Consider the following 18,081-nt stretch of genomic DNA (forward strand, 5'->3'; position numbering starts at 1 on the left):
ATTGTCTTGGGTTTTATATTTACTAGGATGATGGGAATTAAGGGATTTTTTTTTCTATTTTTGACACTAACAATTAAGAATCTTCCTCCACATTTTTCGCTTTTTCTTTCAAAACCTCCGAAAAGCCATATCTTCGATTTTTTTATCTGCCCTTGTGGAATTTTCTCCTAATTTGAATAGCCTCGTCATTTTCTTCAATTTCACCATCACCTCCAACTGGCAAAAATTCCTGAAATGTTATTTTCGAAAAGATAGCACGACATTGAGAATATTGAAAACTGTCGATTTTTTCTTTTGATATCTTGTTGAAAACTTGTTTAAGATTTATTCAATATTAAACAAAAGCGCAAAATGATTCTGAGAAGTTTGTTCAATGGTATTTTCGTGTTAAAGAATGAAGTATTTTCAAATAAGCTGATCGATTTATCGCATTTTGCACATCTGTATTGTTTTCTTGTTTCTGATCTTGAATAAATGAACATTTTATTCAAACATCTCGGACATTTTTTATTGACAACTTTCAGCACATTCTTGATGAGCCAATCAAATGAACATGAAACGCAAGAAAATTTATCATTCAAATCTGCAACATCCTTTCTCGAATCATTTATACATGTTGACATTGAATAGAAATCAAGCAATTAATCATTCATTCAATTTTGTTATATATAATATTCAAGTTTGTTGACAACAATTTGAGCACAAATTTTTAATTTGAAAATGGAAAAATTGAGTTTTTATGAATTTTTATCAAATTTTATCAGCAATTAAATATCAAAAAAACATGTAGAACGAAATCATAATATCCTATTGCGTTCAAAAAAATAATTAAATTTCGCTTTATAACAAAAAAATACAAGTCACTATGTACCCTCTTACTATCAGTGATTTTTCTTTATTAGAAATGTGTGTTATTCTTTTTGAAAAGTTGCAACCATCATGTCGAATTGCTCCCAAAGCAAGATGTATCAAGTTAACAACAAAAATATATTTGAGTTGAACGCAAAAAACTGTTTGGAATGTTGGTTTGCAAAAACTGATGAAAAAAAGAGAACTCCAGTTGAATCTGAAAAATTTGCAATTGCAGCTTATCAAAAAGAATGACCATCTTTTTATTAGTATCAAATTTCAATCAAGGTTAACAAATGAAAAGCATGAGGACTAACTTAAAAAGAAAGAAAGAAAGGACAATTGGGGGAAAATACGAACTTTCAAGCTTTTTTTGCTCAAAGCACAAAATAATTGCTTCACTCATAACTTTATTACGCTTGCTCAGATTTCAAAATGAATTTGTTTTTCATATCCATAAACAGGCTTCGTTTAAATTAAAACATTAAGTTTTCCAACATTTCACGAATGTCAAAAAATGGACCCATCTTTATTGTGTTTTTTGATTAAAAAAATCAATTTAAAGTTCAATATTTTTCTTTGAAAATGCTTTTAGTGAAATAAGTTTCCCCAATTGTTTGAGAAAACAAAATTTTAATTAATCAAACACAAAATCTTTTTGCATTTCTTCCTTTTGGTAAAAATTTTTTTCATGAAGTTTTTCAAATATTTTGTTCATAATAAAAACACTCACATACTGAAAAAAAATTCAATTTCAACCAAAAAATGTTACCAATTGATTTTAATATTGAAGTTGTAATGAAAAATGAGTTTCATTGAAAAATGCAACTCTTCACAATTTCTTTATAAACTTATGTGATAACTGACATATGATCTTATAAATTCTTCTGCTATAAGATGTGACAGTTAATTTTTAATCTGAAAAAAAATTAAAAAAAATTCAAATTATCGCATGGGTGATTATTTCTGAAAACCAAAATTTTCTAACAAAATTTTTGGTTTCAATTTATGTTATGAATATTGACAAATGAACAGTGAAAAGTGAAAAGGGCAAGTGCACACTTTTCCTTACATGAAATTTTTCATATATTTTATTTCAAAACAATAAAAAATAGTATAACAAGCAATTATCAATTCAAATAAGCAGCGGAAAATCGTATATTAAAAATGAAAAATTATTTTGAAAAGATCAAAAATACCATAATTAAAATTTTTAATTTGTGCACAAAATATGGAAATTTTGTTAATATGAGTATTTATAACAAAAATAATCGAATGTTTATTAATTATTTTTTCACCCATGTCTCTTGTTCCTGATAAGAAATAAGATGTTGCTGGTTATAACAAGCTATTTTAAGATTTAGAAAAGAGTTGGGAGTGGTTCATTCATATTATCAACTTTTATGAAACGAAAAAATGCTCATCTTGTTGAAGACAAATGAAGCAAACAACATTTTTTGAAACAAATCGAACATAGAGATGTTCAGCTTGCAACAAATTCATTTCATATTTGAAGGAGACATCTTTATGTCGAAGTCAGATCAAAATCAACTCAATTTTTCAAATTCTTTTGCATTTCTGGCTAAAAATTCGAATTGATCAATGCTCATTTTTCACTGGAGGAGGTCAAAATACAGTCGGTTATTGGTATTCTGTTGCAAGAGCATCAATTGGAATTCGAATGTTGAGTGTGAGGTTTGTTCTTGGGGAGAAGGACGCATTGTGGAAATAGATGAGGAAATTATGAGAAAAAGAAAGTTCCACAAAGGGAAAAAGAAGAAACAAATATGGCTTTTTGGTGTAGTGGAAAGAAAAGAAAATGATGAAATTGGAAAATGTTTAATTATCAGAGTTCCAAACAGAAAAAAGGAGACTCTAATTCCCATCATTGAAGCCAACATCCAGAAAGGAACAACGATTTACAGTGATGAGTTAGATGCATATAAGTGATTGAATGAATTAGGTTACAAACATCAGACAGTTTGTCACAAATACGAATTCAAAAATACAGAAACTGGAGTATGCACAAATTTGATAGAAGGTTGTTGATCTCATTTCAGAAGATCATTGCCTCCATGTGGAATCAAAGAAAAGTTCATTGATGATTTTTTTGCTTCCTTTTTGCTTCAGCGAGAAAAAGAAATGCTCTTCCCAGAATTTGTGAGGAATGTTACAAATTATAAACCTGCAGAAGCTGCATTTCCCCATGACTATGATGATGGAGAAGGAGACGATGAAGCAGATGTTCCCCAAATTGAGCAGGAAGCAGTTGAAATTCATGAAGAAGATTACGACGACCCAGGAGATGGAGCAGATGCTAGTGAATATTGAATCTTAACATTTTTTATCCATTTTTTATAATAAATTTTTTATTTTTTCATACACTTTTAAAATTGAAATAACTAAAACCCGCTATTATAAACATGCTATTTATGCATTTCTTCAATTAATAAATAAAAATAAAATCGTTCGAATTATTTTTGGCTTGTAAGGTGAAGTGAGCATATGCCGTGAAAAGGCATATAAAAAATATTTTCATCTTTTATTCTGAAAAATCATTTTTTTAAAAAAAAAACAATTATTATGCTTTTTATCTTTTGAATTTTAATTTTTCTTTCAAAAACAAACAATCTTTGAAAAAACAACACCCCGAAAAAAGTTATGATTCCAAAAATAATCACCCACATTAAATTTTTTTAAAAAAAATAAAACGTGAAAATTTATAAAAAAACTACACTAATTTTTAAAACGGAAAGATACATCTCGATTTTCAAAACATTATTATTTCTATCTGTATTTAGAGTCAAATATTGTGTTTTGATGAATTAGTGAAGCAAGTCACTTCAATGAAGCTTATTAAAGTTTATTAAATTTATGTTAAAAGTAAAAAAAACAAATAAATAAAACGATCTTAGGGTTTAACGTGAAAAAAAATAATTTCTCACTTTTTTATCATGCATTTAACCTTAAATAGAAAAAAAAAATAACATGAAAGATGTGAAAACGATATTTTCCAAAAGTCTCAAGATATGTTTATTTAAAAACGTTTAAAGAATAATTATATATTTATTCAAGAATGATTCGATAAAAAATTTATTTTATAACAATTTTTTTCAATTTGCCAACTTCACAAATATGTTCCAAATCTTTGAATAAGCTTGATAAGTGAACAATTATTTTAATTCTTTAATTATCATTTTTCATTTTGCATAAATATTTTTTTTTCCCAAAGAAGAAATTTCAGTTATAGCTTTTAAACAAGTATTTATCTTTCAAATAAAATATATAAAGGGAAACAGTTTTTGTTTTTCATTTGATTTCTTTGGCTGAGAAATGACTGAAAGCTTCAAAAATGATGCACCTCAAACAGAAGAGTTTGATAGAAGCATGTATTTGGAAAGAACAATTTTGCATGTTGGAGAACGACCTGTAAAATGTGAAAGAAGTTTTAATGCATGTTTGCGAAAGTTCATTTCATTTATAAAATGTAGCATCTTTATCTGATGCAAATTTTATTTATTTTTAGCAAAGCTTCAATTCCAGCCGCATAAAGAAAATCCACTTTATGAAACAACAGCAAATGAGATTGGAAAAATCCAGCCAGATGAGATTCATGTTGCCCTAAAGTATTTTTTTTTGTTAAAAACTGTTTTGAACTTTATCTTTGCAATTATAGATTTAAGCCAAAACCAGGTACTTTTGTTAAAAGTTTTCCAACAGGCGCTTCGGTATCGAATGTAATTTTTGTGGAAATTGATTTTAATCGATAACATTAAATATTCCATTAATTATTTAGCGCTCATCAGGTTTGAACACTTCAGCAACACGTGAAAGATACGTGGATAATCACACAATGCCAGGGGAATATGGAGTTTAATTCCTCCAAATTTTTCACTTCACTTTTATATTTTATTCATTCTTTTTTCCTTTTTCAAGTTGTTTATAAACATCCAAAAATTATGTTGATGAAAATTTTGAAATTATGCAATTTTATTTTTTATTGAGGGAAGTGATCATTAATTGTGATATGAGTTCTGATTTGATTTCTCAAAAAATACATTCGAACATAGGCGAGCTTGTTGGAAACACTCCTTTGGTTCGCTTAAACAGAGTGTGTGAAGGATGCCGTGCTCAAATTGTTGCAAAGCTCGAATCTTTTAATCCATGCCTTAGTGTCAAAGATCGTGTTGGCTTTGCAATGATCGAAGATGCTGAAAAAAAAGGAATAATAAAGCCCGGCGAATCAATTATTTGCGAGCCAACTTCTGGGAATACAGGAATTGGCTTAGCTCTCGCAGCATCAATAAAAGGATACAAAGCAATAATTGTGATGCCTTCTTCAATGAGTGTTGAACGAAGAGTTACAATGGCAGCAATGGGGTGTGAAGTTGTTATCACTCCTGGAGAGCTTGGTATGATTGGAGCAATTAAAAAAGCGCAGGAAATTCAAACTTCTAATCCAAAAGTGTGGATTCCGCAACAGTTTGAAAATCCGGCAAATGCCCATATTCACGAATTGTATGATTTGGATTATTTAAAAGGAATAAGTAATCAATGTTTAAATTGTTTTTGATAGGACTACCGGACCAGAGATTTGGAATGACACCGCTGGTTCAGTTGATTATTTTGTTTCAGGAGTCGGAACAGGAGGAACAATTTCTGGCGTTTCTAGATATTTGAAATCGAAGAAATCGTCAGTAAAGGTTTGAATAAGTATTTTTACATCATCTTCTTGAAAACTTTATTCACGATAAATTTCTTTCTTTTTTTTCAAAGGCTGTTGCTGTTGAACCTTTTGAAAGTGCTGTTCTTTCAGGCGAAACAGCACATCCTCATAAGATTCAGGGAATAGGAGCTGGCTTTGTTCCAAAGATATATGATCAATCTGTTATCGATGAAGTCATGAAAGTTAAAGGGGATGATGCTATCAAAATGGCACAGTTTGAAAATGATTTGCTTAATTGAAGTTAATACAATGATCAACCTTTTGTGTTTTAATTCATTGATATTTAATCATATAATTTATTTTTCACAAAAAATTAACGATTAATGAAAATTTTTGAAAAAATTTTGAAATGTTTAGATTGCTATGCAGTAAAGAAGGAATTTTTTGTGGCATTTCCGCAGGTGCAGCTGTTTGCGCTGCTGTTGAACTGGCAAAGAGAGAAGACATGGAAGGGAAAATGGTTTGTAGTTATTGAAAATACGATTGACGCTTTAATTTTTGAAATATGCAATAATTTCTTGAAAATTTCTCTTTGAATGTTCTTAATTGTACTGTCTTCTTTTTTTTGGCTTTTGTGTGCTTGCTATTTAGATTGTAGTGCTGCTGCCTGACAACGGAAGCAGATATCTATCTTCGTCATTATTTGAGTCCATCAACAAGGAAATGTCGGAGCTGCCAATTTCTCCTCTCAAAGGTTTCAAGTTTTAATTTTTCCATCGAATTTTTATTATTTTTTTTATGGAACATATTCAGAGTAATATCGGAATAGCTTTGCGTTACAAATGTTATCTGATTGTTAGAATAATCAGATATGAGTGAATATTCAATTTTTTTCTATTTTTCTTTCTTTTGCGTATTAATTAAATATTTAGTTATGAATAATCGGGAAAAATTGATAGTTTTTTTTTTTTCCAAAACTTCATACAATACATTATCTTTGAATAAATGAATCGAATACACGTTTTTTTTTAAAAATATTTGAACAGTTTTCACAACCAATAAATGCAACCACAACCAGCAAGGGAGAAAAAATTATTATAAAAAGGAACTTAACAACATGGGAATATTCCTAAAGTTTTTATGCTTGCAATTATCAACCTCTAACTGATTGCATTTTTCCCCATCAACTTTTGTTCCGACAAAACAAAAGTTCATATACTTAAATTTTACACTCTTAGAAAATAACTTTCATTTGAAGACTTTCGAAAGTTTGTCTCACAAATCAAGATTAATTGACATTCAAAAAATAAAATATAATTAAATTATAACTGTGACTAATTTTGCTCTGACTAATTATTTATTTAAATTTTAAAAAAAAGAAAAATGTATATTTGAGATGAAGCTTCAACCTTTGAAAAATTAAATGCTTAGAAACACTCAGTTAAAAACATTACGCGTTCATGTGAAGAAATGAGAATACCAAAAACGATGAATATTTACATTCTCTCCAAAGGTCTAATCATCATGAATCTAAGTCCGTTCCCAAGCACTTGCTGGAACATCTTAATCAGCCAGATACGAGCATGTGTCTTCTCCTTCTCACCAGGCACAATAATTCTGTTTGCCTTGTAAAACGAGGAGAAGTCACGCACAAAGCTGATCAAAAACTCAGGCAGCAGATGCACTGCAAACACAGGCAGTCCTGGGCGCTCTGGGAATTTCGGGCAGGCAATCGACTCAACAAGCTGCGGGAAGCCGAGCACATACTTCATCAGCAGCTTCCACTCTGGCTGGCCAGTCACCAAATCCCAGTTGACCTCTGACAATTCGCACAGCGGGAACACTCCTGTCTTCTCGCTGTCCTTTGCGAGTGTGTTGAACTTGTCCAGAACTGAGCAGAATCGTGCGTAGTTGTAAAGCAGAAACGGGGCAGACGCTTCGTTTGGATTTGTAGCCTTTTTGATATCGAATGTCAGCTCTGTGTGCAACGATGCAGACAGAAGAGTGTATTTCATTGCAGATGTTGCCACTTCGTGTGTAATACGCTCTTTCTCTGCGATTTCTTTTACGGATGCAATTGAGGGCTTGTAAAGGGCAGATGATGGTGAAGAAGAAGATGATGCTGAGCTTTCTTCTTCTTTCTTTCCCTCTCCTTTCTCTTCCTCACCTTGCTCTCTTTCTTCCATCAATTTGGCTGTTGCCTCCTTCAATTCCTGATAGACCTCATCAGCAGTCACATAGATGCCCCGTCGCCCGCTCATCCTGCAATTCACCAGCCTCACCAAGTCGTAGCTCAAATGCCATTGCTTTTCAGCTGCGTGAGGGGCCAATAGCCTCAGGCCAAGCTGTACCTTCTCCTGTGCCAGATTCTGCTCAGAGCAGATCACATTCAGCACAAGATCAGCATTGTCGCACTTCTTGATGGAGAACACTGTGTCTCTGAAAGAGTAAAGGGAGCTTCCATCAGGACGAATGAGATAGAACCTTGGATAGTTTGGCTGATACATTTTCTTTCCTTGTGGAATTCCAGCATCCTTCAGGTATTTGTCCAAATCCAAATACCCTCCTTCTGGAACACCTTTCTCGTTGCATTGTGTCTGAGGAACGAAATATGGTGTCTTTTTCAACACTTCGAGAACTCTATCGTTTGACTGCTCCCAGCCAAGTTCAGATTCAAAGCAGAACTTGTTGTGCTTCACGCCATACACATCAAGTGTCTCCTGCTGACCAGAAAGGGTCAGAGTAACCATCTGACGGAAGAGTCGCACTGCTTCTGGATCGCAATGCTCATATCTCAAGTTCCATTGAGCAGCATCTTTCCTAATCTCAACATCATTCAATGCATCAACAAGCCCTTCAACAAGTTGTGGGTATCTGCCATGAAGGTCAGAAAACACATCAATCAAAGTAGTTGCTTCCTTTAGTGCATCACCTGTTAAGTTGTGAAGAAGCTTTTCCTTTGCCTCTCCTCTGAGAATGATTTCTTTGGCTTCTTTCAGCTTCCACCCATTATCTTGAATTCCTTGTAATGTATTGCATACAGCATATATAATTCCAATCCAAAGATCAATTTTTAAGGTTGGCTTTACAACTGGATATATTTTTTGGAAGCCAACAACAGTTAATCCGATCTGTCCTCCAAGATCATTAACCAAAAACCATTCTTCAACATCATATCCAACACATCTCATAATATTAGCAACAAATGCACCTGTGATTGTGTTTCGAAGATTTCCAATGTGAATAGTACTGTTCGGGTTTGTGGAAGTGTGTTCAATAATCACCTTCTTTCCTTTCATTTTTTCCGATGTTCCGTATTTTTCAGCTTTTGAGAAAACTGCTCCAGCAGCTCTTTTCAAAGTTTCTTGGCGATTCAAAATAACATTCAAAAAGCCGGTACCAGCACCTTCAATTTTAGTAATAAGAGGATGAGGCTGTTGCAAAATAGTTAAATAAAAAGTTGAAAAATTTCAAAGGAAAGAATTGACATACATTCTGAAGAAGGAGAGCTTGAGCATCGTCTCCTATTTTTTTTGTGGCAACTTCGGCTTCAGCTTTTGATCCTTGAGGAAGGCGATTATGAATGGAAAAAGCAAGATCAAATTTTTCTAAATCACGGTCAACACGAGGAACTGGCAAATCGGCCATATTTAATTTTTGAGCGAAATGCGCCAAAACATCTTGAATGATCGCTTCCATGTTTGTACAATAATTCTGTTTCAGCTGTGATAAAAAATTATCGATCAAAAACCCAAACTATGCATTAATGTCAAATAGTTCGAAAACTATTGTTTTCAATGTTGATATGTTAAACTTGAACATGAACAAATTATTGAATTAAAAATATTGTATTAGGTCATTGATCATTTGTATTATCAAATATGGATGAGATAACCACTTATGAAGAAATTGAAAAATTTGAACAGAATATTGATAGACTGGGGATTGCACAAAAATCTCAAATAGTATTCAATATTTGATTATCAATTCAGCTTATTATATTTTTCATATTGAAAACTTTCGTTGAAATAAGCAGGCTGCTTCAGAGAAACAACGTTTTTCTGGTACGCCAACAGAAACAATGATGAATTTATCAAAAATTGCATGTAACATTTCCATTTTTATATTTTAAAGTTTTAATTACCACAAAATTTTCAGGTTGAAGATCAATCAAAGAAATCAAAAGGAGAAAGTCGTTCATTTCTGAAAACATTAAAGGTAATAATTTTATATTTTTCCTTGAAAGTTAACGTTAATAATAAAGGCAAAAGAAGTAGATACATCGCAAGCGAGAATTGAAAGAGAAAAACGAATTGCGAAACAAGCTTCTGATGAAAAACATTCAGAGGAATCAACAAGGACAGCTGCAATAGGTGAAGCATTTCTAAATGAAATTATGATGTTTATATTAAAGCGTAATCAACTTAATGAAAGGTATTTTGAATAATATTATTTTATTTTTTTTCATTTTTGCAAATGTGTTTTTGAATTTTTAAAAAAGGCAAAAAGCTTTGATTGCAGAAAAGGAAAAAAAGAAAGAACAGCGATATCAAGAACAACAACGAGAAAAAGAAAGATTAGACTCGGAATATGAAAGAGTTTGCTTATTCATATTGCTTTTCTGATTTTTATTTGGCAATCATTTTAACTTTTTTCTTTATTTTCAGTATATGAAAGATTTTTTGTATCCTTCAATAAAGATTCAAAAACAAACTGAGAAAGAACAACCTCAAAATGATGAAGGATTAAATGAAGAATCAACAGAGAAAAATGAAATGGATGGAGAATTAAAGAATGATCCAAATGGATCGGAAGTTGAAAAAGAGAGATAAGTTTGATGATTCTGCTGAAAAACTTCGTTTGTGATATTTTTTTGTGAAATCAGAAAGTTGTTTTAGTTTTCTTCAATTGAAATTGTTTCAAAGACAATTAGTTTTAAGTTTTTACAAAACAAATTCAAATTATTGATTATTTTTTTTTTACTTTTAAAAATTTTCAAATAAGATTAATAGTCCATGCTTCAGCTCCTTGAATTTAAAAATAAAAAATACTTCTGCATTTGTTGCATAATGATAACGTGCAAAATTAAAAACATGAAGAATTTACAATAACAATAAAAGAAAGATTAGAAAAATGAATATTTTCAATAAAATAGCACAGAGTATTTTTTTTTTGTAACTAAATGAACTAATTCGAAACTCATACGAAACATAACTTAACTTGAAAAGTAAATACAAAAGAATTTTTCAAAAATTAAAAGAAAAAACCTAAAAATGCAGAAGTTGCTTCACCAAAATGCAAAATGCTTTGCTGTGTGAGATGGAAAGTGATGTGATATGAATATTCTTATTGGAAAGTGTATGTCTTTCAAATTTAAGAGAAATGAATAAAAGGTGAATGATCAAAAGTGGATAAACAAAATAATGAAAGTGATTTCAAAAAACAGAAATAAAAACTTCAAAGTTGATCTTCAACTTTTGATTTATTTTGAAAATTCAATAGAAAAATGATACACAAAAGGTGAAACCCATTTAATCATGCACAAATCGTCAAATTATGACACTCTCATTTCATACGCAAAATCAAAGAAAAAAAAAGAGAGATACGCAAAGAAGGAATGAATATTAAAACAGAAAGACGAATGTTAATAACAATTTCTTTTCTAAACGCAAAATTTTGGTTCTTAACAAATAAACATATTTATATAAATAATCAAAATAATAAGAAAAACCATCAAAATTAGATAAGCATTTAAAATGAATACAAATACCTCAGCAATAAAATTCAGACATACAAACAACCAAAAACATACATTGATAAACACACGCAATTCATTCAATTGATTTGTTGGAAGATAATCAAATACACAAACATTCGCACATTCTTTCTTTGTTTGTTCAAAAAAGATGAATATTTTCTTTCTTCTTTCTTCTTTCTTCTTCTTCTTTTCTTCTTCTTTTCTTTTTCTTTTTTTCTTTTTTATTTTATTTAATTTTTTATTTTATTTTTTCTTTTCTTTTTTTATTCTTTCTTCCTTTCGATTATTCCCAGTGCCTCGCCTGCATTTCGTATCTCAGAAAAAGAAGGTTCTGTGATTAAGCTCAAAAGCTCAGCTTCATCATCAGATGAGAAAAGAGAAGAAGAAGAAGAAGAAGAAGAAGAGAAAGAGAGAGAAGGAGAAAGAGAAGGAGAAAATAAAGGAGAAGAAGAGGAAGAAGAAGAATGTGCAGAAAATGTTGAAGATGTGCTATTTTCAAAAATTTGTATTTTTCTTTCGTTTTTGTTGGACAAATTTGCAAAACAAGCATTTGAAAAAAGAGAAGAAGAATTTTCAATGGAAGAAGGTTTGTTTGAGAGAAAGAGAGAAGAAGAAGAAGAAGATGATGATGATGATGATGATGATGAAAGAGAAGGAGGAGAAAGAGAAAGAAGAGGAGTGATGGGTGTTTGAGGAGAAGGAAGAGATGTTTGTGATTGAATGAGAGGAGAAGAATGAATAGAAGAGGAAGAAGAAGGAGAAGAGGAAGGAGAAAGAGAAGGAGAGGGAGAAAGAAATGATGAAGGTGAAGGAGAAGGAGAAAGTGAAGAAGAAGAAGAAGAAGAAGAAGAAGAAGAAATATCTTTTTGCGTTGTATTTTGCTTTTTCAGAGAAATAACAAGTTTTTTGTCTCTCATGAAAAGAGAAGCAGAAGAAAGAGAAGGAGAAGGAGAAGGCAAAGAAGAAGAAGATGGAGAAGGAGAAGGAGAAAGAGAAGAAGAAGATGGAGAAGGAGGTGATGAAAAAGAAAGAGAAGAAGGTGAATTTTGATTGCTTTTTTGTGTTTTGTTTGAATTTGAAGTGTTTTTTCTGGCAAAAAGAGAAGTTGTTGAGACAACAGGCTCAGGCGAATAATAAACAGGAGGAACATTCAGAGAAGAAGAAGAGCGAGAAGAAGAAGGAGAAGAAGGAGAAGGAGAAGGAGAAGGAGAAGAGCGAGAAGATGATGATGAAGTTGCAGAAGAAGATGTAGAAGAGGAAGAGGAAGAGGAAGATGTAATATAAGAAGAAGAAGAAGAAGAGGGAGAGGGAGAAAGAGAAGGCAAAGAAATTGCCTTTTGTGATGGAGAAGAAGAGAAAGAAGAAGATGATGATGATGAAGGAGAAAGAGAAGGGGTAGGAAAAGGAGAGAGAAAAGGAGAAAAGGAAAGAGAAGAAGGAGAATTAGCTTTGCTTTGTGCAGTTGGTGTTGGAGAGAGGAAGAAAGGAGAAGAAGAAGAAGAAGGAGGAGGAGGAGGAGGAGGAGGAGAATTCGAAGGAAAAGGATCAACGAACATGTCTTTCTTTATTTCTTCTTCGTTTTTGCCTTTATTATTATTATTATTATTATTCTTTGTTTCTTTTTCTTTTTCTTTATTCATTTTTTCTTTCTTGTCTTTTTTGTCTTTTCTTTCTTTCTTTTCTTTTCTTTCTTCTTTTTCGTTTCTTTTCAGCTTTCCAAAAAGACTTTTCTTTTCTTTCGAATTCGATTTTTTGCTGTTTTTTTTCGAAATTTTCGTTTTTATTTGCTTTTTCAGCGTTTTTTGCTCCATTTTGTGTTTCAAACGAGACAAAGAGAAGCCAAACCGAATGGTTGGCTGAGGAAGAGGAAGAGAAGAAAGAGAAGAAGAAGAAGAAGAAGATGATGATGATGATGATGATGAAGGAGAAAGAGAAAGAGAAGAGGAAGAAGAACGAGTTATTGAAGAGGATTTACATAAATGAGAAGAAGAAGAAGATGATGATGATGATGAAGAGGAGGAGGAGGAGGAAGAAGAAGAGGAAGAAGAGGAAGAAGAGGAAGAGGAGGAGGAGGAAGAAGAAGAAGGAATGAAATGCGAAATGTTTTGTGTGTTTGAAGATGAAGTGAATGGAGAAGGAGAATGTGTTGCTGAAGATGAAGAAAATGATAAAGAAGAAGAAGAAGAGGAAGAAGAAGAAGAATTTGAAATGGAAGAAGAAAGAGAAAGAGAAGAAGAAGAAGAAGGTTGTTGAAGCATGTTTGTTGATGTTGTTGGGAGAGGAATGAAAATTTGATTGAAATTTTGATTTCTTCCTTCTTTTTGAGAAGAGCGAAAAGAAGAGGAAAAAGAGGAAGAGATGAAATTCGAAGGGAAAGAAGAAGAAATCGAATTGTTTGACTCGAATGGAGCGGAAGAATGAGAAGAAGAAGAAGAAGAAGAAGAAAAGGAAGAGAAATCTTTGTTGGGAAGATAAGAAACGTATTTTGGATAGAAAGAGAAAGAAATTGGAGCTTCTTCTTGTTTCAAAAATTCTCTTTTTGGATTGAACGAGAAGGAGGAAGCAAACAATGAAGGAAGATTGGAAGAAGAAGAAGAAGAAAAGGAAGAAGAAGAAGAATGAGAAGAAGAAGAAGATGTTAAAGAAGAAGAATTATGCAAAGCGCCATACACAAAAGATTCCGGGGAGTTGTTGATGAGGTTGAATCGCATGTTCTTCTTCAAATTCTTTCTGTTTTTGCTTATCAAATTTTTGTTTATTTTTCTGATTTCTTCGTGTGCAAATGGTGGGACAAGCAAAGAAGAAGCATCCATTCGAAATTGTGTGTTTTTCAAGTCAGAAACATAAAGAGGGGAAAAAGGAGAGGAGAAAGAGGCTTTGAAAGAGGAAGGGTCAGAGAGAACAAAAGATAAGGGGGAGACAGACGAAGAGAAGGAGAAAGAAGATGAAGAAGAAGAGGATGATGATGAAAAAGAAGAGGAAGAAGAGGAAGAAGAAGACGATGATGATAAATAAGAAGAAGAAGAAGATTTCCCTTTTGCCTCAAAATCTTCTTGTTCGCTGTCTTCTTTCCTCTTCCGATGTTTCATTCCTCTTTTTGTGTGTGTTCTGACGATGTCATCGCTGTCATAGTCTGAACGAGGCACAAAAACAGAAAAAAGCTCAAATGGAATGATGGCAGTGGAGGATAAATACGGTTTTTCTATTGATTCTTTCTCATCTTCATCATCATCATCTTCTTCTTCTTCTTCTTCTTCGTCCTCTTCATCGTCTTCATCTTCACCTCCTTCTTCTTTCTCTTTCTCCTCCTCCTCTTCCTCTTCCTCTTCTTCTTCCTCCTCCTCCTCTTCTTCTTCCTCTTCATTTTCTAATTCCTCTTTCAGTTTCCTTGTCAGATTAGACAGTTTGTGGTGAAAAGAATAGAAAAATGGATCCAAAAGCTTCTCTTTGTTTTCCATCAGAAATTGATAGTATGGATGGTATGGAACATCTGCCTTGACCTTCTGAATGGAAGAGGAGGAAGAAGAAGAAGAAACTGAAGAAGAAGGAGAAGAAGATGATGGAGTAGAAGAAGATGAGGAGGAGGAAGTGGAAGTGGAAGTGGAAGAGGAAGAGGAAGAAGATGATGATGAATTTGTTGAAAGAGAAGAAGATTTTTGATTTTTGCTTGTTTTTTTATCAGATCCAATTCTATTCTTCTTTTTGTCTGAAATATCTTCTTCTGTTTTGCCTTCTTTTCTTTTTCCTTTCGCTTTTTCTTTTTCTTTTTCTTTTTCTTTTTCTTTTTCTTCTGCTTCGTTTTCTGCCATTTCTTCTTTCGTTTTCTTTTTGTGTGACGATTTTTTTGTGTTGCTTTTTGAAGAAGATGATGTTTTTGATTTGCTTTCTTCCTTTTTCATAACATCATCTTTTTCTTCTTTTTCTTCTTCTTTCTCTTCTTTCTCTTCCTTTTCATCCATTTTCTCTTCTTCTTTCACAGAAATAGCTTCAGTTTCTGTCTTTTTCTTTCCTTCTTCTTCTTCTTCTTCTTCTCTCTTATCAACATTAATCTGCTTAGAAGTTTTCTTCTTTTCTTTTTTGTGGCATTTCTTTTTATTCACTTTTGAAGAAGAAGAGTTTAATACTTCTGCATCTGAAGACGATGAAGATGATGAAGATGAAGAAGAAGAGGGAAGAAGAGGAGAGGAGGAAGGCAGAGGAGAAGAAGAAGAAATTTTCTGATCAGAAGTATCAAACCCTTTTCCTTTTGAATCATGTCTCAATTTCAGTTTTATTCGAATCACTTTTTTCTCTTTTTCCTTTTCTTTCTCTTCTTCTCCTTCTCCTTTCTCTCTTTCCTTCTTCTCTTTGATTTCTTCTTCCTCATCTTCTCTATGCTTTTCAATTTCCATTTCCTTCTCCTTCATCTCCTTCTCCTTCATCTCCCTCTCTGCCTCCCTTCTTTCCCTCCTCTCTCTTCTCTCCCTCCTCCTCTCCTCCCTCTCTGCCTTCTCCCTCTCCTCCCTCCTCTTCCTCTTCCTCTTCTCCCTCTCCCTCTCTTTCCTCAGCAGCTCATAGAACGACGCCCTCTTCTTCCTCAAAGAGAACGCCTTGATGACTGTCTGCCTCAGCGTCTCTTTTTCCTCTTCGCTTCGTTCGCCCCCTTTTCTCACTGAAAAATAGCGCGTGCTTCTTCTCTTTTTGGAAGATGATGATAAATCAGATGGATTTGGTGGTGAAACATAACTGTCTGTTTGGGCCAAGTATTCTTCTGGCTCTTTCTCGTCTTCAACTCCTCCTTCGCTTTCTTCGGAGTTTTCTCTTTCTTCTTCTCCTTCTCCTCCTCCTCTTCCTTCCTCTTCTTTATCTTCTTCTTTTTGTTCTGTTCTTATTCTAATTCTTATTCTGATGCTCTTTTTCTTTTCTTCTTTCTCTTTCTCTAGCCGTTCTCTCTTAACTTCTTCGTCTTCATCTTCCTTTCCCATCCTTTCTCTTTCGTCCTTCTGCTCCTGTTCAATTCTCCTCCTCTTTCTTCTCAGTCTTCTGAGTCTTCTGTACTCTTCATCTTCCTCTTCTTCTTTCCCTGCCTCGTTTGTTATGCTGCTCAATTCACTGCTCAAATCCACCCTCCTTCTATCATTTTCATCCTCTTCATCATCATCTTCTTCTTCTTCCTCTTCCTCTTCCTCCTCTTCCTCTTCCTCCTCCTCTTCATCATCATCATCAGCACTCCCCTCGCTCTCTCCGCCCAGCCCTGTCGTGCGCCTGGCCAGTCTCCGCAGGTACTTCTTGAGCATCTGCCTTTCCTGCCGCAGACACTGCCGCCGCTTCTGCCGCTCGTCTTTCCGCTTCATCGCAGAGTCAATCACAATTTCTCCGCTCCTCCACCGCTGCTCCCACTCTTCGCGGAATTCGCTTCCTTTCCCTTTGCAGAAAGGGCACACGTACGACTTCAGCTGCTGGATGACCTCCTTTTTCACATTGAGGCACGCCAGATGGAACCATTCCTTGCATCTGTCACATTGCACCATCGATACATCATCATAAGGCTTTTCATATTATCGTCATAATTAAAAAAATTTTTAAGCATCAAAATTAGCAGGCATTTAATTTCAATAGAAAATGATTAAAAATTAAAAAATTAATATTATAATATTAAAGAAAAGGCAAGACAAAGATTAATGACACACCAGATTGCAAACACAAAAAACTTGTCTTCCTTCCAAATCATATTTTTTCAATATTTTAGGAGCAGATGGTGTTTTACTGTCTTTATTTCCAAGATCCGGTTGACTAGTATTTGCTTTTGTTACCAACTTTTTATCTGTGTGTTGGCATCTCATTCCGCTTTGAGATCTCTTTCTTTCTTTCTTCATTTTCTGTTCAGCATTAACATTAAACCGTAAGAAGTCCTCTTCTCTGCGTTGATTTATAAGAAATGCTAAACGAGAAGAAATGGAAATGTGAGATGCAGAAACTGATTGTGACGCATTTGGAAAAGAAAATAATTGACAATTTGACTGCATCTTACCATAAAAACTGGGAAATTGAAACTCATTTCTCATTGCATCTGTAGAAGTTGGATATGATAATTGGCCTGTAGCTGAACTTGTCGAATTTATTGAGATTAAAATTCTTTTATCAACACTTCTATTGCAGAGTAACATTTCAGGATTGAAAGGCTTCCATGGAATAATATGTTTTGCAATTCCGTTCTCTTCTTCCTGCAAATATATGTTTGAAAATTATTGAAAATAAAATAAGAATTATGCAATTTCAAAACATAAGCATCGAAAAGGAAAATATTAACGAACATTTTTTTTAATTTGTTGATCTTGACAATGAAAAACTTTCAATTTTTCCAAAATTAATTTCTTCTTGGTAAGCTGAAACATTCAATGCTTACCAAGATTAAGCACCTTCTGACAAAAACAATAAACAAATAAATGTCAGCTGGTCACAAAAATTAAGGTTACTAACAAAAAAAATATGAAACTTAATCAATAATTTTTTTATCAAAATGTTTTTATAAATATTATAACTAATTTTATAAACGTTTTAGACATATTGGAAAGTTCTTGAATCACTCCATTTTCGTTCATTTTAAAAAAGATTCATAAATCATGAAGAAAAAAATAAGTTATTAGAATATTGAATTTGTTAAACATATCTGAATTAACATAGACGAAATTAATCAAAATAAAAACCTCAAAAAAAAAGAAAAATTGGAAAGTTGAACATTTTTTGATAGTTATAACTTTCTTTTCTACTAATTATCTTCAATCACTTTTTTTTTCTGTATAATTTTTATAAAAATGAAATGATAATT

General features: G+C 32.8%; 5 protein-coding genes across 5 annotated transcripts; 3 read left to right on the plus strand and 2 right to left on the minus strand.

The window, feature by feature from the left end:
* The first annotated feature begins 4,142 nt into the window (after nt 1-4,142).
* On the plus strand, nt 4,143-4,837 carry MONOS_18675 (uncharacterized protein). Its single transcript, XM_067871716.1, has 4 exons — nt 4,143-4,306; nt 4,376-4,475; nt 4,526-4,577; nt 4,646-4,837. Exons 1-4 carry the CDS (start codon nt 4,183-4,185, stop codon nt 4,724-4,726), a joined length of 357 nt encoding a protein of 118 aa, XP_067722000.1. The 5' UTR covers nt 4,143-4,182; the 3' UTR covers nt 4,727-4,837.
* A 16-nt stretch (nt 4,838-4,853) lies between these two features.
* MONOS_3941 (Cysteine synthase) lies at nt 4,854-6,536 on the plus strand. Its single transcript, XM_067873974.1, has 6 exons — nt 4,854-5,367; nt 5,426-5,552; nt 5,626-5,789; nt 5,933-6,035; nt 6,167-6,269; nt 6,329-6,536. The coding sequence occupies exons 1-6, from the start codon at nt 4,877-4,879 to the stop codon at nt 6,331-6,333; spliced, it is 993 nt and encodes a 330-aa protein (XP_067722001.1). The 5' UTR covers nt 4,854-4,876; the 3' UTR covers nt 6,334-6,536.
* A 296-nt stretch (nt 6,537-6,832) lies between these two features.
* On the minus strand, nt 6,833-9,260 carry MONOS_3942 (putative arginyl-tRNA synthetase). The gene is made up of 2 exons (XM_067873975.1): nt 9,008-9,260; nt 6,833-8,949 (listed from the first exon to the last, which is right to left on the minus strand). Exons 1-2 carry the CDS (start codon nt 9,212-9,214, stop codon nt 7,012-7,014), a joined length of 2,145 nt encoding a protein of 714 aa, XP_067722002.1. The 5' UTR covers nt 9,215-9,260; the 3' UTR covers nt 6,833-7,011.
* A 291-nt stretch (nt 9,261-9,551) lies between these two features.
* Nucleotides 9,552-10,483, plus strand: MONOS_3943 (uncharacterized protein). Its single transcript, XM_067873976.1, has 5 exons — nt 9,552-9,617; nt 9,674-9,733; nt 9,780-9,949; nt 10,017-10,113; nt 10,183-10,483. The coding sequence occupies exons 1-5, from the start codon at nt 9,597-9,599 to the stop codon at nt 10,345-10,347; spliced, it is 513 nt and encodes a 170-aa protein (XP_067722003.1). The 5' UTR covers nt 9,552-9,596; the 3' UTR covers nt 10,348-10,483.
* Nucleotides 10,484-11,536: 1,053 nt separating this feature from the next.
* Nucleotides 11,537-17,647, minus strand: MONOS_3944 (putative COMPASS component SPP1; the record flags this gene model as incomplete). Its single annotated transcript, XM_067873977.1, has 3 exons — nt 11,537-16,801; nt 16,943-17,476; nt 17,567-17,647. The coding sequence occupies 3 exons, from the start codon at nt 17,645-17,647 to the stop codon at nt 11,537-11,539; spliced, it is 5,880 nt and encodes a 1,959-aa protein (XP_067722004.1).
* Nucleotides 17,648-18,081: the final 434 nt, after the last annotated feature.

The sequence above is a fragment of the Monocercomonoides exilis genome (genome assembly GCF_001643675.1).
Source record: "Monocercomonoides exilis strain PA203 chromosome Unknown scaffold44-821271, whole genome shotgun sequence".
Lineage (NCBI taxonomy): Eukaryota > Preaxostyla > Oxymonadida > Polymastigidae > Monocercomonoides > Monocercomonoides exilis.